Here is a 22903-nt window from a genome sequence, read left to right on the forward strand (position 1 = left end):
ACTTCACAGGCGTTCTCTACGGGTTACAATTCACCTATGTACCAATCCGCTGAGTCACCCTATACATATTTGTTGAGATTTCGGAGTTCTGTCAAAAATCTGACTTTGACAGAACCCCCAAAATGATAGTATCTGAGAGTTGGGAATAGATTCAGTGTAACTCGTCGTCATCCCGCAAAGCATTTATATTGGCCATCTTCCCTGTATGGTGACATCCTGTTGGGGGAAAGTTACGTCCCGCATCCCCCGGAGCATCGATATTCACTGGCTGCGATTGACACTTACAATGACAGTTGAGAGTTCCTAGAAACTTTGACTTGTGTACCTGTGTCGTATGAGAGATCTAGATACTATGACAGAATCATTATTATAATATGTCACGCATCGCAACGGTGTACAGAGACAGATTTCGCCAACTCCATCTCCCCCGATGCTTGCACTACTTCTCGAACTCGTTCAGGACGTACTCGGTGTTGAAGAAGTCCGTCGACGCCAAACTCCATGCTAACAAGAAGTGAGTTCCGTCTACACCAGTGCGCGAACATCGCTTACTGTCGGGCAGGACCGTGATGTTGTCCCTCATGAGCTGCAGCACTGTCGGGTCGGCGACGTCGTACTGAGGCCATTCAGCTATACGCAGGTCATGATGGTCACTCAAGACACGAGGCAGCATGGGTGCCCTTACCTCCTGGATTCAAGTCGTTGATGAAGTTGATGTAGTGCCCCACGATGATGTTCGCGAAATCATCCTCGATAGGGTTGGGTACCGGGCCGAATATCAAGGACAGCTCAGATCCGTGATACACTACCCAAAGACCCTTGACTGAGCACGCCACACATGAATAAGACAAGAACACACCTCCCAGCACGGGATTATTCCCAGGTATAAACTCCGTGAACCAGTACCCAAACACCGGCTGCGCGGGGGCCGCGCTCGCGAAGAACAACCTCCGCGCGCTGAGGAAGAAGTCGTCCGTGTAGTACGCCTCCGCGCGGTCGAACAGGCTGTCGCCCGTGTGATACGGCCCGCCGAGGCTCCCGTCATTTGCGGGGTAGAGCGTGTCGATGCTGCCGAGGACATCCGGGGTGAGCGTGCTGTTGTCTAAGACTAAGTTGCCAATGAAGGTGTTGAGTGAGGCGGTTTCGAGCGAGGAGGGGACGGAGAGATTGTAAAGGGACTCGCTGAAGAGGGTGCCTTCGTTCATCTGCCAGTCAGGAGAGGTGAGGATGGGGAGTGGGGGGGAAGCAGGGGAGGGGCGGTGCGTACGTTCGTGCCCGCGAGCACTGGGACACGCACGAAGTCCCCGAAGGCGATCTTCGTCGACGCCCGCACCGGTATCAGACTGCCTGGAGGCCCCACCGCGGGCTGCCACAGCTGGCTGTTGAGCGTCGCGGACACCATGGTGTTGCTGATGTTCAGCAATGTCTACTTTCACATTCGTGAACCCTGTACTCTGTCGGTATCGTCAAAACGCACCTCGTAGGGCACGCCCTGGAGGCACGCGAAGGACGCGGGGCCGTCGGCGCACCCGGTCGCGGCGAGAAGGCGCGCGTAGGGTTTGCCGGGCTCGTCGTATTGGAACGCGAAGGGCGAGCTCTTGCTGTGGGTACAACGTTCGCTCGCTGAGTACTCGTGCAGGAATGGGGGAAACTTACTAGGGCCCGGTGTTCGAGTCCATGATGGCCGCGCGGAAGAGCGTCTGGCTCGCGGGGTACAGGAGGTGGGTAAGGACGCCGCCCGCGCCCGCCGACTTCGTCGATGCGGCCATGTCAGTGCTGAGAATTATTGTCGAACTGGTCATAAATGCTAAGCCCTACCTGACCCCATATCGTGACCTACCCCTCGATTTTTCAGTATACAACAGCCGAGTTGTTTCGGAGAAGATGCAGTGGTTACCTTGGCAGGATCACCTCCAAACGCGGCTATATTCTCCTGGATGAAGACGAGCGCCGCGCGCTGGTCGAGCAGGCCTGCGTTGTGGTCTTCGGGCGGGACGTACTGGCTCGCCAGCTGCCATCATTAACAGATACTCTCAGAAAAAAAAGAACTGTGGTGGGTGGCTGTTTGTGGGACGTACGAAGCCGAATGTGTTCAGGCGGTAGTTGCTGTACGTTGGCGTGGGATGTCAGAGGTGAAGTGGGGTGAGAGAGGAGTAAAGGCGTACAAGGAGACGAAGAGGATGGGTTGCTGGGTTACGAGGCTGCGCTGGATGATTCCTGGATTAGCCGGGATATAGTTAGAGAGAGCGGGAAGTCTCATCAGCGTCGTATGATATCCTTACGCGTTGGGTCGAATGAAGGGCTAGAGGCTGAACTAGTGAAATGGGATAGATGTTATTGAGGAAGGGCGAGATGCTTGGGGAGAACAGCTTACCCGCTCATATATGCACCACCCTACATGATCTCTACAATTATTGAGGCAAAGAAAAAGAGAAACAGATCACTGACATAAAACCATACAAGTACAGGTAAGGCCGCGTCTGAGGTCGTATTTGCAGGCCGCCATATCTGAGTATTATTACCGCCATGAGAGGCTCTAACTAAGAACTAGATGGGGCTGCCTCACATTCATATTAAGACAATTTTCGTTCATTTCCGCTCCAAGACTAGGCGAAGGCACCTGCGGGCATGCGTACCCAAACGTGCTCGCGTTCTGCACACCGGACGTCGGCTGGGAGACGGGCACGGGCGCTTTGAACCGCAGAGACCCGACCGGGGGTAAGGCATACGGGATCCCGAGCCAGCGCTCCGTGCCGTTGGGAGTGGTGGTACCCTGAAATGCGCCTGCGGTGGTGTTGATGACCAAGCTGGCCTTCGCGCAGGCCGCCGCGGCGAAAAAGAGAAGTAGGGAGACCATACTGTCCGCCCCGTCGTGGTGGAAGAGGGAAAGGAGGACGGGTAATTCATCCTTTACCCTCTGCCGTCACGACGGGGAAAGGGACGCTTCCTCTATACGCCCACGGTATATTATTGTCGCAGGAGCCCCGCTGAAGGCACTGGCGTGCCGTCAGGATTAGGGAAGTGCGCACAAAGTCCGATATAGCTGCCTGTCAGATTCATCTATTGGTTAGTTGTTGCGGTAAATACTGTCCATACTGAAATTTGTAGAACCTCACCCTAATATATGGGCACTTCTGCCAAAAGGGCAGCCGATATGACAGTCGGTGGGGACAAGTCGTCCGATAAGGGTCCGTCGGTGAGTGGGCAGGCTCACTTGTAGGCATTAATCCCGCATGGTGACCGGTCAGGCGGAGCATGCGAAGGTGAGTAGAGGTGCGTTCGCGAGAGCTAATTTGGGATTGCTAAATATGGCTGGTAGATTATAGCCTGAGTGGATTTAGACTCCGAGTGTAAACATAGCTTGCCGACGAGCCTCCGCAACGCTCAGGCTCGCTGCGGGTACCGTGGTTGCTTGCAGGTTCTGTCGTAAGTTGGAGTGGCAATATTTACTGCCACTCCAAGTCGTTGAACCTACTCAGTGGCTCCCATTCTCCAGAACGTGGGAACCAGTCTTGAGTCGGCTGATGATCATGAGCGGGCAGGCTCACCTGCAGGTATTGATCCCGCAGGGTGACCGCGCAGGCGGAGGTGAGTAGAGGCGCGTTCACGAGGGCTAATTTGGGGGTGTTATAAGTATATGGCTGGTAAGTAGGATGTAGTTAGATTTAGTAGAGGGTAAACATACGTAGCTTGCCGAAGGCCTCCGTGATAGTCAAGCTCGATACATTGTGTTGCTTAGTTGCTTCGAACGCAAAGAGCATCGGTGGGGAAGAAATAAGAAAAGCGTACCACAAGCGGAGAGCGAGGCCATCAGCCACGAAAGAAAATATCACCAAACAGTACGAGCCACAGCTGGATGTGCCCTTGCTTCGACCTTTCTTCGTCTTGCTTCATCATCCTCTCTGACTCCCTGTTGCTGTACCGTCTGCTGTCTTGCGGCTTAGCGCTCAGCCCTGGTCGTGTATCTTTCCCTACCGTTTGCACGGTGTAGTGCCTCCAGCCCAAGAACTTGAATCCTTTCGGTTCCCTGTTAAGCTTCTACTCATGGCTGGCGCGAACTACATGGGGGGAAAAAGGTCTCCAACCGCGACATAAATCAGCTATATGCAACCAGGCTAAATCTTGACTGACTTCAATGTAGGAGCGCCGCCCGCGCGCGCCAGAAAGACCACGCATCCCGGATCCAGAAGGGCTACTTTGGTAAACAGCGCCTCGAGTCTGCGCTGGCTAGGGGAGTCGGCGGCGGGGGTACGATGCAGAACGCTAAAAACGGTGGCGGACTCGAGGATATTGGGCTGGCACATGCTCGCAAGTCTCTTGCTTCCGCTGTGGATTCAGAAGATTCTGGGCTAGGGGGGCACTCATACGTCGAGCCGCCGTCGACACCCGTCCGCCATTTTTCAAGCCCCCGCCGCGGCGCGTCGAAGGTCCTTGCTGCTTTGGATTTATCCGAACGTACCTATTGCCCTTTCTTCTTCGGTGCTTCTGAGGCTCACTCACTCGTGCTTGCTGTATGTCTCGTGGACTCTTACTCTTGTAGCAATATCATTCCAGGCGAGGAAAGCGCAGTTGCTCGCGATGCCGGATTTTGCGGGGTTGCATGCGTGGAGCGATAGATCGAGCCTCAAACACAAGACCTTCCCCCAACCACGATCACCTGTTGAGAGTTCTCGTAATAAGAAGGTAGGCGCTGCGTTGCATTTTTCTTGCCGCACTGAATTAGTTTCTGCAGATAAAGCTTGTCCCAGAGCAACTGAAAACTGACGTCGCTGGTGTCAATACTTCTACTAGTCCTAACTCTGACAGCTTACCTCGCACGCCTCTTAAGCCCTCGGGAGATACGCTCCGTCCACTGTATAGCCCCTCGTCGTCTGTTTCCCTTGGCCAACCACCTCGTTGTTCGTCGCCTATGTTCCACGCCATCAAAGTCGATGTATGCGCCTCCGACCACGCAGGATCTGCCTTACGAGAAGATTCCTCGGTGAACGTGAATGCCTTCGCAGACTCCGGGTTCTCGGAGTTCGATGTTGACGGTGACCATCCTGTGACCCCGCTTTCTGTCCGCTCCGAGAAATCTGGCTGCGCTTTTCGGTTCGAGACTCAAGCACACCCTGCTGACAACTTCCCTAGCCCTCGAGATAACCGTAACGCCTTGTCCGATGTTTCTTCTCCTGCTACTTTTCTCTCCTATCGCTCGGGTGCACCAGTCCCTCCTGGTTTGGACACGTCCGCTCTCCGATCAGAACCCGAATCTTCTGTGGAGCCGCTGCTGAAACAGCTCTCGTACTCTGCTCGCTGTCCTGACCTGAACGCCTCTTCCCGCCCTGCTCCCGCTCACGATAGCCCTCGTTCCTCCGTCTCCGAACCTAGCGGCGATGCTCTGGCAGGCAGCGATGCGTGGCGCGCCGTGGGGAAGCTGCTCGACTTCAGACCGCTGACGCCTTCGCCACACTCTGTGGAAGAGCTATGGCTGGCGCGGGATAGACGTGGGGTGGGCTTCCGTCCTCAGAGTGCGAGTCCAGATAGTCCCGGTCCTCGTAGCCAGGTGGGGACGCAACTTTCTGAGGGGTGGGTTGGACAAGACGACGACGACGTGGATATGTTGTGCTATGATACCCCGCAGCCGACGCCTGGGTGGTCGGAGCGTGTCTCCTCCCACGCGACTGTGGAGGAGGAAGCTATTGACAATGAGGATGTGCTGTCTCAGGAACCTTACAGTCGGGGCGACCATTTCTTGAAGTTCTTGGGCGACGGGCTGGGTTCTGGGTGCGGGCAGGATGCGATACTGGCGTCTGTGAATGCTTTGGGTGGTGGAGATGTCCAGACGGAAGAACATTATGCGGATGCGGCAATGAAATACACTCCAGTTCACGAAGGCCACACTGCGGAAGGGCTCTGTCTTGGGGCGGGCTCTTCGCCTCAGTCAACGCCAGGATCGGGTGTACAGGGACAGGAAGCGCAGGACGTTCACCACGTTCTTGTTACGGTGGACCAAGCTGCGCATGTTCGCCGCTCATGCAGGATTCATGGACGCTCCTCGCGGGACATTTCGCCCGAGGTGGAGGTGCCGAGTCTTCCCGCTCGAGAACATCCGACTGGGACGCGGCACTCACAAGTCGCTGACGATTCTGCGAAAAGGCCGTTAGCTGACCTCTCATCAAGGAATGTTTCGCGGCCCCAGATGGAAGTGCCGAGCCTTCACGCGAATGCTCGAGAACGGCTGACTGGGACGCAACACTCACACCTCAGTGACGATAGTGTCAACTGGCCGTTATATGGCCTTACTCGGGAACCGGGAGTGGAGGAGAGGGTAGGTACCGGTGTGATCGAGGGCCCGTGTCTGTTCGACGAGGACTGGGATGACGATGACGAGTGACTCGTGCGATTTTACATGATTGTCCTTCGGGGTAGCTGGTACTGTTAACGATGTGCCTTCTCGCGCAATGTTCTTGCGTTTATCGCATGCGATGTAAACATCCAGTGCGTGATCGTGACTCTGGACTTCTCGTTAGACTGACTGCTCGCTGCTGAACTTCGTACTTGGGGTCTGGACGCAACGACTACGCTTCAGCCATCGGATACTCGCCCATTCTGCGCTTTGCAGGGCATTCTAACGGCGGATGACTACATAAAGCACTTCGACGTGCGATAACGGTTATGACTTGACTCATATTTGAGTCCAGATAGGCTCGTAACGTCTATCTCGCCCTGAATCTGGCCAGGGCAAGATATGTATGAGGCTGCGATAACCTCAATAATTGCCAGCAGTGCCACAGAGGCTTAGATTATGATAACGGACTCGAGTACGCGATCACGTGAGTGGCCGTCTTATCTCTCCCAAGCCGCAGCGATAGGCATGGGCTACAAAACCTAGAACGAATAGCAGAAGCTGTCTCCGGGACCTGCTGCCCGACCCTGCCTCGCTGACCGCCATGTACCCCTCCAGCGTCCTGCTCGTCGCAGCCCTCGTTTCGCGGGCTGCCGCCCAACAGACACCGCTATCCTATCCCAGCGTGGAGTCACCTTCGTACCAGCCTGTCGAAGATGGAGAGACCGATTTCACCAGACTCTTCTCCTCTGACCTCCTCTTCCGCGACCCCTGGTCGAAGGACTCATGGAATGGCCTCGTGTCGTACGCGCAGGCGCAACCTATCAGGTGCTTTGGCGCCGACGCGGACGTGCCCTACGACGTCGCGGTGCTCGGCGCGCCGTTCGATACCGCCACGAGCTACAGGCCCGGGTGTGCATGCCATTGATATAATGCGCGTCTGGGGAGCGAGTGCTGATAATAGGTGTGTAGCGCGCGGTTCGGACCGAACGGCATCCGCCAAGGCGCGCGGCGGATGCACGTCGGCGTGATCAACGTGCACCAGAAAGTGAGGGTGAGCGACCACCTCGCCGTGGTTGACTGCGGGGACGTGCGTGAGTGTCCCAGTCGAGGTAGTTCGTTATCAGGGAATAAATTTATATGGATCCGGTAGCCATGACGTTCATGGACAACAAGGTCGCGCTGCGCCAGCTCGAGGCCGCGAACAAGGCGCTCCTACGCCGGGAGGCGTTCCGGAGTTATAACCAGACGAGCCTGGCGAAAGACGGCAAGTTCCACCCGCGCGTGCTCACGCTCGGCGGAGACCATACCATTACCCTGCCTCTGCTGAGGGGCGTGGCGGAAATTTATGGGCCTGTCAGGTAGGGCGCTGTTTCTGCCCCGTTGCCGGGCGTGGGCTGACGGGTCTGTAGTGTTATCCATTTTGACAGTCACCTCGGTAGGTGTCCAGGAGAACCTATGATGCGTTTGTGTCTGCTCCTACTGATAAACGACGCCAGACACGCGAAAGCCTAACAGAGTGGTACGTCCCCCCTGCCCCAACCATCCTCCCCACGCATGCAACCTGACCCGCTGTGCGAACTAGTATGGCCCTTGGCTCCCGGGCGAAGAAATCCCCGTCACGCACGGCAGCTACTTCTACTACGCGCACAAGGAAGGCCTCCTCGCGCCTAACAACGCCAACATCGTGAGCGCGCCCTCCCTCTGCTCCCTCCGCTCCCTTCCTTCCCTTTTCTCCCTTCACTTACATACTGACTGCCGCCACCCCTTGCAGCACGTCGGGATCCGCAGCGGAATGGACAGCTGGGACAACTACGAGAACGACTGGGAGGTCGGTTTCGTGATCTCGCACGCGGAGGATATCGAGGAGATTGGGTGGCGGGGGGTGGTGAAGAAGATAAGGGAGGTGGTTGGGGATAATCCTGTGTACAGTACGTTTAAGCCGCGTTTATTTTTGGGGGAGACGTGTGCTGAAGAGGGTGCAGTTAGCTTGGACATTGACGTGATAGACCCGGGCTTTGCGCCTGCGTGAGTACCCACCCACTTTATCCATCAAGAATCCCTATCGCTAACTTCGTTGCCAATAGGACCGGAACGTAAGCACACCCTACTCCCTCGCACACGACGCAAAGAACATTGACACTCCCACGCGTCCCAGTCCCGAAATCGGCGGGTTCACCACCCGGGTACGCAACTCCATCCCCTCTCCTTCCTGCCGGCGTCCGAGTCACCCCAACTAACCCATCTGCGCGTACAGGAAATCAAGAAGATCTTCCAGGGTATGGCGGGGCTCAAAGTCGTCGGCGCGGATATCGTCGAGGTCGCCCCGGGTAAGCAACCCCTCCTCGTCTATCTATCATCTCACTGACTTCACGATGCTGTGTGAATGTAGGGTACGATTCCCAAGGTATTTGCGTCTGCCTTTATTGTATAGCAAACAGAAGAGAGTGGCTAATTTGACTGTGGATGTAGCTGAGCTGACGCAGATCGTCGCTGCGAATATCGGGTGGGACATGCTCGCACTGATGGCGAAGACGCCGACGGTTGCGTGAACGACCTTCACCGGGGCGCAGGGGCTCAGCGCCAGCATGCGCATCGCTGAGGGGGGCATGGTCAGTATTGCTGAATCAGTGGCTGATGTCGGTAGAGAGCATGGCACCGGCAAGGTGTAGAGCTTGAACGTAGGCCATCCCAGGGAGCTTCTCCTTGGGCCATCAGATATTTATTGGGCTTGGATATCGGGTTATACATAGATGATCTCCTCTCGTTGTGTCTCGCCTTTCCACCATACTGCGTAGCATAAGAGTAAACTACTCCCCAATGAACGCTCATCACCAGCGCCACCTACCCCTCACAGCTTCGCCCGCGCCCTGACCTCGCCCAGCGCGCCGTCCCTCACAAGCGTCGCTTGCTCGTCCGCACTGAACCCCGCCTCCCTCAGCACCTCCTCTGTATCCCTCCCCGGGTCAAGCACTTGTGCCTCACCTTCGCCTTCGCGCCCCGCTCGCGCGGGGGTACGGCTCAGGTCCGGATGTGGCAGCGGCGCACGCAGGGAGACCTCCGCGGGCGCGAGGACGGGGGTGACGCACGCGTCCGAGCCTGCGTGCGTCATGTCAGCATCTCCAGTATCCACGACCCTACTACTAGTAACAAGACTACGACTCACCGTGGAACAGGCCTGCCCAATAATCCCTCGGCCTCGTCAAAAATCCCTTCGCGAGGTACTCCCTCAGACGGGGCCACTCACTCCTGACCATCTGGTCCTCCGGGTTTGGGTGCCACCCCTCCTCCTCCCCCATCCCAAGCGCTCTTCCGAACTTCTCGAGGAAGGTGGTGTAGAAATGGGGCTCGAGGCACCCGACGGCAACCCAGCGCCCGTCTGCGCAGGTATAGACGGCGTAGAAGGGCGCGCCGCCATCGAGGAGATTTTCTCCGCGCGGGGAGGGGAAGTAGGGGCTGCCAGGAGCGAGGGCGAAGGAGGAGACGTAGCGCGTGCCGGAGACCTGCGATGCCGGTGAGGGCGGGCGGCAGCTTCACGTTGAGACTAGCTATATAGACACTCGGATTTGTTGCTTACCATGTCGAGCGCGACGACCTGCCCACGCCCGCTCGCGGCGCGCTCGAGGAGCGCGAGGAGGATGCCGAGCGCGCAGAGCAGCCCGCCGCCGGCGAAGTCGGCGAGGAGGTTGAGGGGGAAGTTCGGGCGGCCTTTACCGGGGAGCATCTATAAGAGAAGGTGGTAGGTGTGTTGTAGAGGATCGTACTGGGCACGTACGGATAGCACGCCGCTGAGGGCTATGTAGTTGATATCGTGACCTGCGTACGGTTCAGCGTTCCTTTCGTACTTAGATAAACAGAGAGATAGACACGGACCTGCCATGCTGCTGTATGCGCCTACGCCGTCCGTATCAGTTTACCCTGGGGTATGGGTGGATTAATACCACCTTTGCGCGGAAATCTACAGCCGAATTAACGTTCCGTAGTCGCCTGACATAGATTAATGATGATTCCTCACCCTGCCACCCTCGCATACACCAATCTCCCATTCAATCCTCCCTCGCCAAGGAACACGTCCGGCCCCAGCCCGAGCTTCTCCAGCACGCCCGGGCGGAACGGGTCGATGAGCACGTCCGAGTCCGCTATGAGTCTTCGCAGCGCGGCGAGCCCGCTGGGCACCTTCGGGTTTATCGCGAGCGAGCGCTTTCTGCGGCAGAGGATGTCGGCGGAGGGCCCGTGGCCGGGTCGGTCGACGCGCGTGACGGCGGCGCCCCAGTCTGCGAGGACGAGCCCGGCGAAGGGGCCTGGCGCAAGGCCGGCGAACTAGAGTGATGCGGTAAGAAAGGGCTGCGTAGAGAGACTGCAAACGTACCTCGATGACTTTCAATCCGTTTAAAGGCAGCGACGGGGTCGCCATCTCTTTAGGCTGCGTGTCCGTAAAGTACAGGTCGATCTTGGTGCGGGGTAAATAGGCGCCTATCAGAGAAGTGTGCCGGCGGCAGGCATCACAGAAACCAATGTCTCCTCACCAGTCGCTGAATATTTGATTGCTAAGTCCAGCCAAGTATGTCGTAACCCCATCATTACTTTCATTACCCCTGGCTACTCTACCAAGCTGACGCTACAAAACATGCAAAATACAAACGTGTCTATGTTATTCGTTAGTGCGTGATACAAAACAGTCTATGCCGGCCCCGCCTCCCTCTCCTTCGCCGCGCGCTGGATATCCTCCAGCGTGATCGTCGAGCGCTCACACATCGAGCGGAAGATACCGTCCGCCCGCTGATACAAGTTCGCCGGCGTGTCGAACTCCGCGATCTGCCCCGCGTCCAGTACGCATATTCGATCGTACCCGATGATGGTACGCAGGCGATCTGGGTGTAATGTGTGAGTGAGGATGCTAAGATGGGGCTGAGAGAGGGCTTACGGGCGATGCAGAGGATCGTGCGGTCGCGGAACTCGTGGGCGATCGTGTATTGAATTTTCTGGTCAGTCTCGTAGTCAACCGACGCTAGAGGAGCTTTTGTTACGAACATCACACAGCGTGAACATCCTGTACATACCTGTTGCTTCATCTAAAATAAGGATTTTCGTGTCTTTGACCAGTGCTCGAGCCAACGACACCAAGGACCGCTACCGGGGCAATGCTTGCGTGAAAGATAGCACGATGCAAATAGAAGAGACTTACTTGTCCGATCGATAGGTTACACCCTTCATCCTCAATAGGACTGTCCAACGTGAACCGGTTCACAGGCGTCTGCGCACCCTCCGGACCGTCCGGACCATCAAAGGATGTCTGCTTGCGGTCCTCAACCAAGTAGGCGCGCTTCAGCGCGTCCCAAAGCCGAGCATCGTCGTGCAGTCCGAACGGATCCAGATTGCTGCGGAACGTGCCCGAAACTGTATAAAGGTGAGAAGCAGTCGCCTGGTTAAGAGTCTCGGTAGCTTACAGAGTAACTAGAAGACGAGAAGGTTAGCGGAGGAAGAAATACCGCGGTTTGTATGTTCTGCTTACAGGATCCTGAGGGATGATCGCGAGATTGCTACGGAGATCACGCAGGCCGACGGTGGAGATGTCAACGCCGTCGATCACGATGGACCCTGACGACAATTCCACCAGGCGGTACAGCGCGGTCATTATACTTGATTTCCCCGCACCAGTTCTGCAAAGCAATCTCATCAAGACCCATCGCTCATCCAACAAGCGCACAACTCACCGGCCGACGATACCAATCTTCTCACCCCCACGTATGTCCGCTGTGATTCCCCTCAAAACCGGCGGCAGTTCGGGCCTGTACTTGAGAACCATGTCCTTGATCTCCACGTGCCCCTCGAACGGCCAGTGGGGAGGGGGTGCATGGTCCGGAATCTCATGGGGCGCCTCCTGCTCTATCTCGTCCGCATAGTGCACGACACGCTCCACAGAGTTCATATCGTTCTCCACCTCCGCGCTTTGTCGCACCATCCATCCGAATGCCTATCGTGGGGGTGTTAGCAGACATACGCGAAGCCTCATGGGCGAAGGCATTACCTGTTGCACGGAGATAATGTAAGATAAGGTGACGCCAGTTTGGGCGGGTGATATGGTGAATCTTGTCCCGACGGTGAGCAGTGCGACGACAAATGTGAGGAGAATCCCCAGGAAATCTAAGCGGATTCCTAGCCATCTCTTCAAACAGTTATCAGCTAGCGGTAGTAAGCCTTGGAACAATGATTTTTTACCTGATTCGTCACTGTCAACCAATATGCCCTGAAACCATGGTTGTAAGTCGAGAACGATAGGAGCATAAGGAGGACTTACCGGTTCTCTATATCAACACGCTTTTCGTTGTCGAGTCGGAATCTCTCCGTCTCGCCATAAGCACGAATCGTGGCTAACCCTGACAGAGACTCGGAAAAGTGAGAGTATAACGACGATCGTAGGATGGCGTCTGCATGACAGTGAGACTTTTATCCATCTGGAAGCACAACTATGCTTACCGAGTCGCTAGGGAGAAGAAGCATAGGTGAGCTTTTTGTAACACTAACACCAAAGAGATGTACCTTAAGTTCGCGAGCACTCGACCGGTAGAAGAGAGCAGCGTAGAAGTAAAGCAGTAGAATGGAGAAGACAGCGATGAGGAACCAGGGCAAGATGATGGATATCAAAATGATAGCGCCAATAATAGAGCAGAACGTGTTCATGAACATCCGTAGCGCATCTGAAGAAAGATTGGGTCATTCCTAACGATATGATCAGTGGACATGACGTACCTCCCAGCATATTATCAATGGTATCGATATCCTTTGAAAAGCGGTTCATGATTCTTCCCAGGGGCTAGAAACGGGTCAGACTGGATGGATTAAGCCGCGTTACGAGGAAAACGTACCGTGGTCTCAAAGAATGACATGGGAGCATGCATGACACGATTGATCGCGGCCTACGTGCGGTGAGTAAGACTTCAGGTGATTGAAAATGATATCAGCAACTTACGCGATGCAGTTGCCTCGAAGCGAAATATGTGAGGTAGGCAAACATGCTGCCCATGAAGAAGAAAGATATGGCTTGGGATACACCCAGCGCGGCATAGATGCCCATCTGCAGCGGCAACAATGGGCATATGCGGATGCTTCAGGAGAAAACGGAGACTTACGTAAAACCCTTGTGGTCGGTTGAATGTCCTGCATCGCAATTAGCTTGACATAAATTGAGACAACCAACAAGTGAAATCTTACATATCCTGCCACCAGACAAGCCTGCATCACGACATCAGTAGGTTCAAGGACGGACACTGGATAAAGTCTCACCAGTATGATGACAGTACCGTCGCGCACTGGATGAGCACCAGAGACGCAAAGAGGGCGGGAAGGACGATTGCTCCTCGTCCGGCCTTCATATACGATTTGTAAACGGAAGAGCTGATACTGCCAGTGTTCCTCTCCTCCGCCTGCATCATCGTCTTCGCAGCAGCCGACTTTTTCTTCTTCTCCGCCGCCTTGGCCTCGTCTTCCTCTTCCTCAGCCTCGACCGGTTCTTCCTCTTTCAATTGGTTCTCCTCTTTGGTACCAAAATCTCGGATGAACTTGGCAAAGGCACTATCATTTGCAATGAGCTCATCGTAGGTGCCCCACTCGGCGACGCGACCATCGAGCATCGTGTAAATATAATCCACTTGAGGAAGGAAGTGCAGGGCATGAGTGACGAGCAACCGGGTCTTGCCAGGGGGAGCGTTTTTCAAAACGTTTTGGAACACTGCTTTGCCAACGTGCGCATCTAATGCAGACAACGGGTCGTCGAAGATCTGGATGTCAGTATCGCAGTAGATGGCCCGACAAATATTGATCCGTTGCTTTTGCCCGCCCGAAAGTGAGATACCCTTCTCGCCGACCTCGGTCATGTCGCCGAAGGGCAGCATGTCCAGGTCGGGTTCGAGACACGAGTCGCGTACAGCCTTCCAATAACGCTGTTCGTCAAATGGCCGTCCAAAGCAGATGTTCTCGCGGATAGTCGCGTTCTGGATCCACGCGCTCTGCGGACAGTATCCAACCGTCCCGCCGAACTTGACGGTCCCGCTGGTCCTTCTCATCTCACCGATGAGGCCCTCCAGAAGGGACGTCTTGCCAGTACCTACGGGCCCGACAATCGCGACGAGTTTGCCGCGTTCCACTGTCATGTTAATACCTTTGAGCTGGAAGATTTCGCCCTTGTCTACCACTGCTGTTGGCGCGGTACTCTTGCCTTTCTTACCCTTCTTCGCTTTTTCGTCAGAGACAGCTTCGGGCGGAGCGTCCCAAGTGAAGGACGCATCCTCAACTTCGATCGCGTAGGGCAGGTCGTCCTCGACCACCTTAGTATCAGTGAGTGTCTCGGCTTCGAATACGTCGTAGATACGTCCGGTTGCATTCATAGCATCCGTGATCGCGCTGAACGCCACCGCTGCAGAACCGCGAAACGATCATAAGCATTCCACCAATTCAGCAAACGAAAGTGACGTACGTAAGAACATGAGTGGCATCCTGAGTAATTGGAATAGCGTCAGCGAAGCAAAGATGTCAGCAGCATTGAGTTGATGCCCAGATAGGGAATAGGTGACGAAAGACAGAACCGAAGCTAGGACAGGGAGGGACATCGCTATGGCGTTATTCGCGCTACGGATGAGTAGCAACGATCGCACGTAGCTGTGCAAAGGTTCCGTTACAGTCAGCATCGTATCATATCATATAGGAGCGCAATAACTAGCGGCACTTACGCCATCTCCTTAGTCCGGTAGTCAGCTAGACGCTTCAAAAAGGGCGTCTCCCATGCAAAGTATTTAATGATCTTAATCCCGCCCAGTAGCTCTTGCAGCAACTTTGCGCGTTTGTCCGTCCAGACCATACTCCGCTTCCGGATGGTAAACAGCTTCTTCATGACCCACGTCTGCAGCGGCGTCGCGAGCACGAAGAACCCGTAGCCCGCGAGAGCGCTCGGCCCCAAGTTCTTCAGCAGCAGGATTAAACAAATAATCATCTGGATCGGCGCGGACCAGCCCATGTGGAAGAAGCCCGCGCAGAAGTCGATGCGCGAAACGTCCGTGGAGATGTGGTTGACGAGCTTGCCGTTCGTGAGCGTGCCGCGCGCGCGGTTCGTCAGCTTTAGCGAGCGCGAGTAGATCGCGGTGATGAGGCCGCCGCGGAGCAGCACGCCCGTCGACGTCGAGCGGTAGAAGAAGTGGTGCGTGCAGAGCGACGCGAGGAGCTGGAGGAGCAGCAGGCCGATCGCGAGGCCTATGCCCTGCCCGATTCCGGGCGCTCGTTCGCCTGAGCGGTGCGCTGCATATGATTCTGCGCCGAAGTTGATGATGGCCTGCGAACACTATTTGTTAGTTGGTGGCGCAGAGCTGCTGTCCGCCACGTACCTTGACGATCAGCGGGCTGGTAATCTGCGCGGTATCGGAGATAACCTTCAGGATGCCGCCAGACCAAAACCACCACTTTACGCTGTCGTTCATGGCCCAAACGAGACTGGCCTTCTTCCGCCCATCCTTTTCTCGCCATCTTCGCTCCTTCTCCTTCCTGTTTCCTCTCAGCGTCCACCAGACTGTCCTGGCCAAACCAGGCTTGAGCTCTCCCGACGCCAGGCGGACATTATACCTCTCCGCTTCTTCTCTCCGCCTGTCGAAAGACTTGAGAATCTTATCGGCAATGAGGGCAGCGGACCGGTCATCCTGAAGCTTGTACAAGTCAGGTGCTTCCAGCGGCCGAGCGTATCCCACAGCAAGGAGATGGGTTATCCATCCGAAGGTCAACCAGCTGAACCACCCGGCGGTTGCTTCAGGGATCAGCGGGGCCGTTTCCAGCGTGTTCGTTGCTGGCGCTGCCGCCACTGGCACGAAGGGCACTCGGAGCCATCTAGAAGTTACATGTTGTGGTCAGATCAAGCCAGTACAACGTAGATCCATTGCAAGGCGCTAGAACATGGCACCACAAATAATGGCTGCAACATATGTCATGTTTAACTAGTATTATACAGCATTTATTTGTAGTGCCCCGCTTCGCACAGAACACAGAAAAGCCGTCAGCTCTGTCTTTCCCGTCCACCATCTGTTCGGCGTTACCGACGTGTACGTCCATCTCGTGGTCGATGATCACTTACTTTGGAGGATTATCGTAACTCAGCAACGGCAAATCTTCCTCCTGCTTCACCTGCCCCTTCTCCACATCCATTGAAGTTGCCGCCTTTTCGTCCTTCACCGTCCGCTCGTCGTCGTTCGACGCAGGAGAGCCAGAGCGAGCCATGCCGAAGTCCGAAGGTGATATACTGTCCTCCCTTGGGAAGAGGGTAAGAAACCCCTCTGGAAACGGGCATGACGTTTATTTAGAGTACCCATATCGGTAACTCTGGCTGAGTCAGATAATCCCGATACTCCTGCGGATTGACCGCATGGCTGCGCGATATATCGAGTGCCTGTGCCGCTTCAGAGATTACTGGCCGACGTGCGAGTCAGCGGACTGCGGGTGCTGAGCCAGTTATTTATTAGGCACGTAATGTACGACAGTCTCGCAAGAACAGGCGGTGTAACGATTAATGACCTCCTGTGCTACTACTTGAATACAGTTGTCGTACCCTGTGGCAGGAGGATGTTACAGCAACGCACTCCCACCCGATCACCCATCGTTGCACGGAACCAAGAGGTGGGGAAGTGAGATCGGTATCTGAGGGCGCGGATAGCCGGCGGCATCGACCAACCCAATCGCATGCATTTCGATCCGACTCCGACGCATCGTACCGGCGGCTGATTGGCTATGATGCCCGAGAAAATACCTCGCGCAGGCGCGCAAGCGCAGTCTAAGGAAACGACGGTCAGAGCGGGGAGTTTAGAGAAGAGAGCGGAACCATACATCATAGAACGGAGAAAGGTCCTGCGTATCTTTCTCCGAAACCCTCATCCTCTTGACTCGTTCGAGGTGGTTTGCAGCTTTCAGTATCGATTTGAAATACCGGGCCTATCATTGAGATGTCCGTGAGTCTTCAAATATTGGACCCTCAGATAGAGAGATATTGGGTACGCTCAGATATCGGTAGATATTGCAGCAGAGTGATTCTGGGCCACGGACGTTTCGCCCGAAAGCGTCGTCGGAGGCACGATGCGAAGGACAAACGCCGTCCATGACAGAAACAACCAAACCACACGGGAGAAAAAACGACTCACCTCCTGCTCCTCAACCAGAGTCCACGCATCCCCCTCCCTTCCCGCCCTCGCCGTCCTCCCCACCCGATGCACATACTTCCGCATATCCACCGGGACGTCGTAGCTCACCACATGGCTCACCGAGCTAATATCGATCCCTCTCGAGATCAAATCCGACGCGACGAGCCTACGTAGCCCTCTGAGTATAATCTCACCACTTAACGGGGTAAACAGGACATACATATCCACCTCACCCTTCCTGAACTGCTCCAGTATCCCTCTCCGCTCGCCGGGCGGGAGGTCGCTGCTATATGCTCTGGCAACGATCTTGCGCGCGCGCCGGTCACCCTGGCCCTTAGCCCACGCGTCCTCGAAGAACTCGACGAGCCGCACCAGCCGCGCGGTGCTCTCGGCGCTCTTGGTAAACACCAGCGCGTTTTTCACGCCGTGGTGATGGATCAGGTACAGGAGCATCAGTGGCTTCAGCGCGGACTCGCACACGATCATGTGTTCCTAGTACCATCAGTTGTTCGTCAGATCTCAAAAGTCAAAGGGAGTAGGAGGTAGTGCGCACCCTCAGCGTCGCGGGCATCGTGAACTTCTCCATCGCGACACCCTCCGCAACGCCCTCCTGCTCCCCATCCGCGCTTCGCACGACGAAATACTTCGCCTCTCTGAGCCCCAGCGCCTTGAGCTTCCCGGGATCGCTTGTCAGCGTCGCCGAGAACAGAAGCTTCTGGCACGAGGGCTCTTTTGTCTCGTCCAAGTCGGTTGGGATGTGCGGATGGAGGAAGGACGGGGCGAGCGCGTCGGGGTAGGGAAGGAGCGCGGACGATATGACGGGAAGTGGGAGGGGGTTGGGTGGGGGACGGACTGCGGCGAGGACTTCGGCGAGCCAGTCTTGGAAAGACTGGGCGAGGAGTCGGTCGGCTTCGTCGACTACCTTGATGTATGACGGACTGTCAGGTCAAATATTATAGTGAGCTGTACAAGGGTCCTCACCAGGAAACGGAGATGCTGCAATGAGAAATTAGGCGTCCCATGCAAGTGATCTATGAGCCGCCCAGGGGTGCAGATCAGTATGTCAACCTTGCTAGAACCGCCTTGTAGCCTTCAGAGAACATAGGTTATGTTTTCCGAGTCTCCGATAATAATGATCGCAAGCGTACTCTAGCGACTTGTCCGCAACGAGCTGGGACTGCTCATGCGCAAAAGAGTGATGCCCTGTCGCAGTGCCTATCTACAGATATGCAGCGGTACATAAATCATCTTCGATAGGCTCCCCGTAGTGTAAACATGTCACTCACCTTCAATCCTCGGCCTTTACCCACCGCCTCGAATGTCTCGCGCACCTGCGTTACCAGGTCTCGCGTCGGTAACACAACGAGAGCTCTGAGCCTCGTCACTATCCGTGTGGACAAAATCTGCGCAGAAAATCAGTACTATTTCGTCATAGTTACATTTGTCAGAAAGCGTACCTCCACGATAGGCAGGACATACGCCAAGGTCTTCCCGCTCCCCGTAGGCGCGGAGACGCAAACGTCTCGCGGCGGGTCGTACGGCATATACAGTGCCCGCTTGGCCGGATCCTGCGGTAGCAGGAACGGTAGAAGGGCGGTCTGCACTGTATACGGACATTATATACGCAGCGCGTCTTGGTGCAGGTGGAAGAACGCACCAGCAAAGAGCTCGGTTATCCCAAGCTCCCCTAACCTCTTTTTTGTCCTCTCGCTGAGCCCCGTTTGATCATCGTCGTCCTCACCGAGCGGAAGCGTCGTCGACGGATCAACGAGCTCGGCGCCCACGAGCGCCTCGTCCAAGCCTTGTAGCGCGAGGTCTCTTTTTGATGGAGCGTTGGGTAGTGCAGGAAGGGGGAAGGAGGGGAGTGCCGCTGGAGGAGTCGGTGAACGGCGGGCAGGAGGGGTTTCTTCGGGAGGTTCAGCGACTGCCTCAGCCTCTTCTGCGTCTAGTTTTCGTCGCTTCTTAGGTCGTTTGACTTCCGCCTCTTCGACTTCGCCGTCACCGTCTTCCCCCTCACCTGCTCTCGCCTTCCGCCTCTGCTCCCTCTTCTCCCTCTTTCTCCTCTTTCTCTCTTCCTTGCTTTCCTCTTCCTGCTCTACTTCCACCCGTTCCCCAGGCTCTTCTTCCAACTCTGCCTCCTGCTCTTCATCCCCCTCGTCTGCATCTTGACCCCACTTCTGCCCAGGTGTATGCGGTGCCGAGGATTTCCTATGCTTTCTGCGTTCCTTCTTCTTCTTCAGGTACCGCTGCTTGGCTTTTGTCTTGCCCTGCCAGAAAACTATCAGAATCAACGCATTGTCCATGAGAATCGACAAAAGTGACAAACCTTCGAGGCAGGTGCCGCAGTCGATGCAGGGACTGCTGCTGCCATAATGAAGCCGGTGTCGCGAACAGGTCGCGAAGAATGGAGTGAAGCGGGTCGATCGGTGGCTGTGCAAGGCCGCAGAGCAGGAAAGAAATGACGGCTTCGGCCAATTACAAGCCTGCTTTCTTACTGGGGGCTCTTTGCTTTCATTTTACTCATTTTCACTGACATTATCATATCATTGAATATGAAGCAAGCTACAATGTCATATCTCCTGGAACAAAAAAAAAGAATGTAAGCAAAGGAGAGACTCAGACTTGGTAAATACGAGATAGTGGTCATGACTACGGGTATAAATGACGGGCAATCTAAGATCAGAGTCTTGAATTCGCTGGCATTCCTCTGGTAGCCTGCCGTACGCCCAGATCGGCGAGAACATCCTCCGCTGCCAAGACATTAGCAGATGCCTTTGAGATAACGCGCTCAATGATGCAGTACTCACCCCCACCGAGTAAGGCGTCGAAAGGCGCAGTGCGATGATACTGGAGCGCGGTTAGCCGCAACTTCGTATCCGACAACTGACGGGCTTACGTGCTCAATGAACTGGCCCATGCCAGACTGTGTGATACCGCGTCCCCCGAAAATCTGGACGGCATCGCGAGCAGTCTCCTGCGCGCACCTTGTGCTATACGTTTTCAAAAAGGCGATTTGCCTAATCACGTACGGCAGGGTATGGTCAGTACGCTGATTTCGTGTCTCATATCGCTTACTTACCCAGCGAGTTTGGATGCCTGCTGTTTGTAACTCTGCCGAATATTGAGACTTACTGCTACCGCGCAAGATGCACGAGGAAGTGTGCTCACCATATTGCACATCTGGTACGTGATGTTCTCAAGCCAGTTCTGCACGCTCTCGGCACGTGCAATCATAGCGGCCAGTTTACTCCGAATAACCGCCTGAGAGTTGAGCGGCTTCCCAAACGCTTTACGCTGTTGTGTCCATCTAGACGGGGATTAGTTGAGGATGGGAGCCAGCTCTGTGCCGTCACTCACTTGAGACACTCCTCGACTATCAACCGCTGACTCCTAGCTGACGAACAGCACATCACCCATCGCTCGTGGTTAAAATTGCTTTGTGTCAACACAGACGTCAGTTCCACTTCCGCAGTGACATATGCACCAAATAAAAGCAGCCCCCGTGCGTACCTCAACATAACGAATATGCCCATCCCTTCCTCGCCAAGGGTGTTCTCCACAGGAACCTTCACATTGTCGAACGTAACATACGCTGTTCCGGCTGTAGGGGAGTAGCTAGTCTTCACGTGCTTCGTCTCAACGCCTTCGCCGCGCTCGATGAGAATTACGGTGAAGCCGTCCTAAGCCGTGTGTATTGAGGGCAGGTGCAAGATACATTATATCGCTACAACTTACCTCGGTCTTGCAGCCGGTGGTGAAACTGTTTGTGAGTCAGTATACAAGGCGATATGTACCTAACTGGGCCCACTCACTAATGCGAGAATCTGAATTATTCACTGGAATTAAGACTGCTCTTCACGATTCAGTCATAGGAAAGGTACCCACGTCCCATTCGTAATCCACCTACCCGCCTTCACTGTGAGACATACATCCCCCAACAGACCGCAGAAAAAAGCACTCACTTCTTCGTCCCATTCACGATCCAATACTTCCCGTCCTCAGTCTTCACAGCAGTCGTTTGCAGCCCCGTGACGTCGCTCCCAGCGTGGGCCTCAGAGATCGCGAGGCAGATGAACTTCTGCCCGGAGAAGACGTCCGGAAGAACTTTCGCCTGTACTTCCGGCGAGCCGAAGTTCAGGACTGGGGGGAGGCCGATGACGGCTCCGGCGTTCAAGCCTGGGGCGAAAGATTGATGAAGATTGGCGAAGGGAGTTAATTGGTGAGACGTACCGTCACCGTACCCGCGGGCGCCGCAGCGAACAATTTCTTGAGTGATAATCAGCTGCAAAGAACGGACTTCAGGCGAGACGTCCTCCTGTCTGTATGATGTGATGTCCTCACCTCGTGGAAGTAGTCGAACTACGGGCGGAATTAGTCAATCTATGGAGGATAGAAATTGAGCACGCTCGACTACGTACCTCCTCCGGGGTAACGATGCCACCCATCAACTTGAGACCTTTCAGGTGTTTTCCGGGTCCCATCCGCATTGCATGGAGATTTAACTCACTATGGTCGACAAGTACGTGAGGATGTGAAATGTTGCTACCTCGAATGAGAGGGCGAGGACGTACGCCATTTTATCGATTACTGACTGGCTGGGCCGCTTCCCGTCGGCTTCTCTTGCCTAGTGATACATGGCTCGTTCAGTAGAGTTTGTACACTTGATATATGGTAGATGCAAACCTGTGCATCAGGCCAAACGAAGTCGTCGACAAACTTCCGTACAGCCTGTTGAAGGCGTCTATGGCTCTTACGTCCCAGGAGTCAGGTTACGCGGGTTCTAGAGCAAAAGCTAGCGTCTCTGCAGATGTACCTCTTTGAAGTAAGGACTGTGATAGCCCGCACTAAGCCATGTTGGTTCAGCGTAGGGTACCTTGCTAACTTCCCCGGGAATACGATCATAGATGACCGGTTGTTCGCCCTTTATTGTGCCAATCTGTAGTCGGGCATACTGGGGTCTCGTCAGCACTTCGTGCCGGTGGAGGCCGTAGAATGCCTCCGTGGCATCTTGTCCAGCTAGGTGGTGTCATATAATCGCAGAATTTCATCTAGTACTAACGATCTATACATACCGACTTCTTCATCGAAAACTGAGGCGCCCCCTGGGTGCAGATTCTTGAATCGGCTTATGTCGTAGACTTTCGAGTCAATTATAATCCACTTTGGATTTAGCACACCTCAGTACACATCCGCAGCATGCCATTTCACGTGCAACCCACCAGATCTCCGTCTCTGTTATGCTTTGCCAATAGCCAAGGTAAGGTGAAGCCAAAAAATACTCTTGAGAAACCCTTGAACATACCACAGCGACGTCTTCTCGGCTGAAGGACTTCAACTCCTTAGGTGCTGACATGTTGTAACGATGGCTCTCCTTGTCTGGTGGTGGTCCGGTTGCAAGTCGACCACA

At 55.1% G+C, this 22903-nt stretch overlaps 7 protein-coding genes across 7 annotated transcripts; 2 read left to right on the top strand and 5 right to left on the bottom strand.

The window, feature by feature from the left end:
• Positions 1-439: 439 nt before the first annotated feature.
• Positions 440-2857, bottom strand: GLOTRDRAFT_106582 (alpha/beta-hydrolase; the record flags this gene model as incomplete). The annotated part of the gene is made up of 16 exons (XM_007869175.1): positions 440-504; positions 553-630; positions 686-805; positions 860-1205; positions 1268-1426; positions 1478-1601; positions 1657-1751; positions 1819-1836; positions 1898-2011; positions 2079-2106; positions 2166-2217; positions 2283-2314; positions 2375-2394; positions 2449-2508; positions 2567-2773; positions 2804-2857. The coding sequence occupies 16 exons, from the start codon at positions 2855-2857 to the stop codon at positions 440-442; spliced, it is 1572 nt and encodes a 523-aa protein (XP_007867366.1).
• Positions 2858-3233: 376 nt separating this feature from the next.
• Positions 3234-6376, top strand: GLOTRDRAFT_94412 (uncharacterized protein; the record flags this gene model as incomplete). The annotated part of the gene is made up of 7 exons (XM_007869176.1): positions 3234-3263; positions 3361-3426; positions 3555-3588; positions 3740-3839; positions 4142-4511; positions 4555-4683; positions 4733-6376. The coding sequence occupies 7 exons, from the start codon at positions 3234-3236 to the stop codon at positions 6374-6376; spliced, it is 2373 nt and encodes a 790-aa protein (XP_007867367.1).
• A 556-nt stretch (positions 6377-6932) lies between these two features.
• Positions 6933-8880, top strand: GLOTRDRAFT_130407 (Arginase/deacetylase; the record flags this gene model as incomplete). The annotated part of the gene is made up of 13 exons (XM_007869177.1): positions 6933-7240; positions 7301-7422; positions 7482-7689; positions 7741-7766; positions 7828-7850; positions 7914-8015; positions 8103-8259; positions 8314-8356; positions 8416-8424; positions 8487-8514; positions 8586-8658; positions 8721-8735; positions 8801-8880. The coding sequence occupies 13 exons, from the start codon at positions 6933-6935 to the stop codon at positions 8878-8880; spliced, it is 1194 nt and encodes a 397-aa protein (XP_007867368.1).
• A 96-nt stretch (positions 8881-8976) lies between these two features.
• On the bottom strand, positions 8977-10742 carry GLOTRDRAFT_77893 (CoA-transferase family III; the record flags this gene model as incomplete). Its single annotated transcript, XM_007869178.1, has 8 exons — positions 8977-9427; positions 9495-9831; positions 9906-10052; positions 10104-10144; positions 10202-10222; positions 10273-10286; positions 10344-10648; positions 10698-10742. 8 exons carry the CDS (start codon positions 10740-10742, stop codon positions 9180-9182), a joined length of 1158 nt encoding a protein of 385 aa, XP_007867369.1. The 3' UTR covers positions 8977-9179.
• A 158-nt stretch (positions 10743-10900) lies between these two features.
• On the bottom strand, positions 10901-16579 carry GLOTRDRAFT_62476 (ABC transporter). Its single transcript, XM_007869179.1, has 22 exons — positions 16440-16579; positions 15703-16195; positions 15055-15650; positions 14802-14983; positions 13613-14741; positions 13541-13561; positions 13459-13486; positions 13299-13403; positions 13195-13245; positions 13079-13142; positions 12869-13026; positions 12806-12812; positions 12627-12756; positions 12548-12575; positions 12357-12494; positions 12043-12302; positions 11841-11988; positions 11776-11782; positions 11514-11725; positions 11389-11458; positions 11253-11336; positions 10901-11199 (listed from the first exon to the last, which is right to left on the bottom strand). Exons 1-22 carry the CDS (start codon positions 16508-16510, stop codon positions 11009-11011), a joined length of 4173 nt encoding a protein of 1390 aa, XP_007867370.1. The 5' UTR covers positions 16511-16579; the 3' UTR covers positions 10901-11008.
• A 336-nt stretch (positions 16580-16915) lies between these two features.
• GLOTRDRAFT_62478 (DEAD-domain-containing protein) lies at positions 16916-19729 on the bottom strand. Its single transcript, XM_007869180.1, has 10 exons — positions 19154-19729; positions 18954-19099; positions 18783-18899; positions 18645-18715; positions 18478-18586; positions 18050-18418; positions 17717-17988; positions 17497-17662; positions 17186-17290; positions 16916-17132 (listed from the first exon to the last, which is right to left on the bottom strand). The coding sequence occupies exons 2-10, from the start codon at positions 19038-19040 to the stop codon at positions 17088-17090; spliced, it is 1341 nt and encodes a 446-aa protein (XP_007867371.1). The 5' UTR covers positions 19041-19099; positions 19154-19729; the 3' UTR covers positions 16916-17087.
• Positions 19730-20175: 446 nt separating this feature from the next.
• Positions 20176-22849, bottom strand: GLOTRDRAFT_44079 (acyl-CoA dehydrogenase NM domain-like protein; the record flags this gene model as incomplete). Its single annotated transcript, XM_007869020.1, has 19 exons — positions 20176-20246; positions 20304-20343; positions 20393-20513; positions 20576-20607; positions 20665-20803; positions 20854-20931; positions 21007-21176; positions 21232-21256; positions 21382-21399; positions 21459-21672; positions 21727-21778; positions 21838-21855; positions 21915-22002; positions 22068-22120; positions 22180-22245; positions 22310-22512; positions 22569-22656; positions 22716-22736; positions 22799-22849. The coding sequence occupies 19 exons, from the start codon at positions 22847-22849 to the stop codon at positions 20176-20178; spliced, it is 1548 nt and encodes a 515-aa protein (XP_007867211.1).
• Positions 22850-22903: the final 54 nt, after the last annotated feature.

This window comes from Gloeophyllum trabeum (assembly GCF_000344685.1).
Source record: "Gloeophyllum trabeum ATCC 11539 unplaced genomic scaffold GLOTRscaffold_00009, whole genome shotgun sequence".
In the NCBI taxonomy this organism is placed as follows: domain Eukaryota; kingdom Fungi; phylum Basidiomycota; class Agaricomycetes; order Gloeophyllales; family Gloeophyllaceae; genus Gloeophyllum; species Gloeophyllum trabeum.

Coding starts and splice junctions, on each gene's coding strand:
- GLOTRDRAFT_62476 (XM_007869179.1), bottom strand. CDS start 16,510: ATGGATGTGGAGAAGGGGCAGGTGAAGCAGGAGGAAGATTTGCCGTTG. Junction 14,984..15,054: donor TACCGGACTAAGGAGATGGC/GTAAGTGCCGCT, acceptor ACCTTTGCACAG/CTACGTGCGATCGTTGCTAC. Junction 13,562..13,612: donor ACGGTACTGTCATCATACTG/GTGAGACTTTAT, acceptor GTCGTGATGCAG/GCTTGTCTGGTGGCAGGATA.
- GLOTRDRAFT_62478 (XM_007869180.1), bottom strand. CDS start 19,040: ATGCCGTACGACCCGCCGCGAGACGTTTGCGTCTCCGCGCCTACGGGG. Junction 18,419..18,477: donor TGCAGCATCTCCGTTTCCTG/GTGAGGACCCTT, acceptor TCATACATCAAG/GTAGTCGACGAAGCCGACCG. Junction 17,291..17,496: donor CTCTGGTTGAGGAGCAGGAG/GTGAGTCGTTTT, acceptor TCTCAATGATAG/GCCCGGTATTTCAAATCGAT.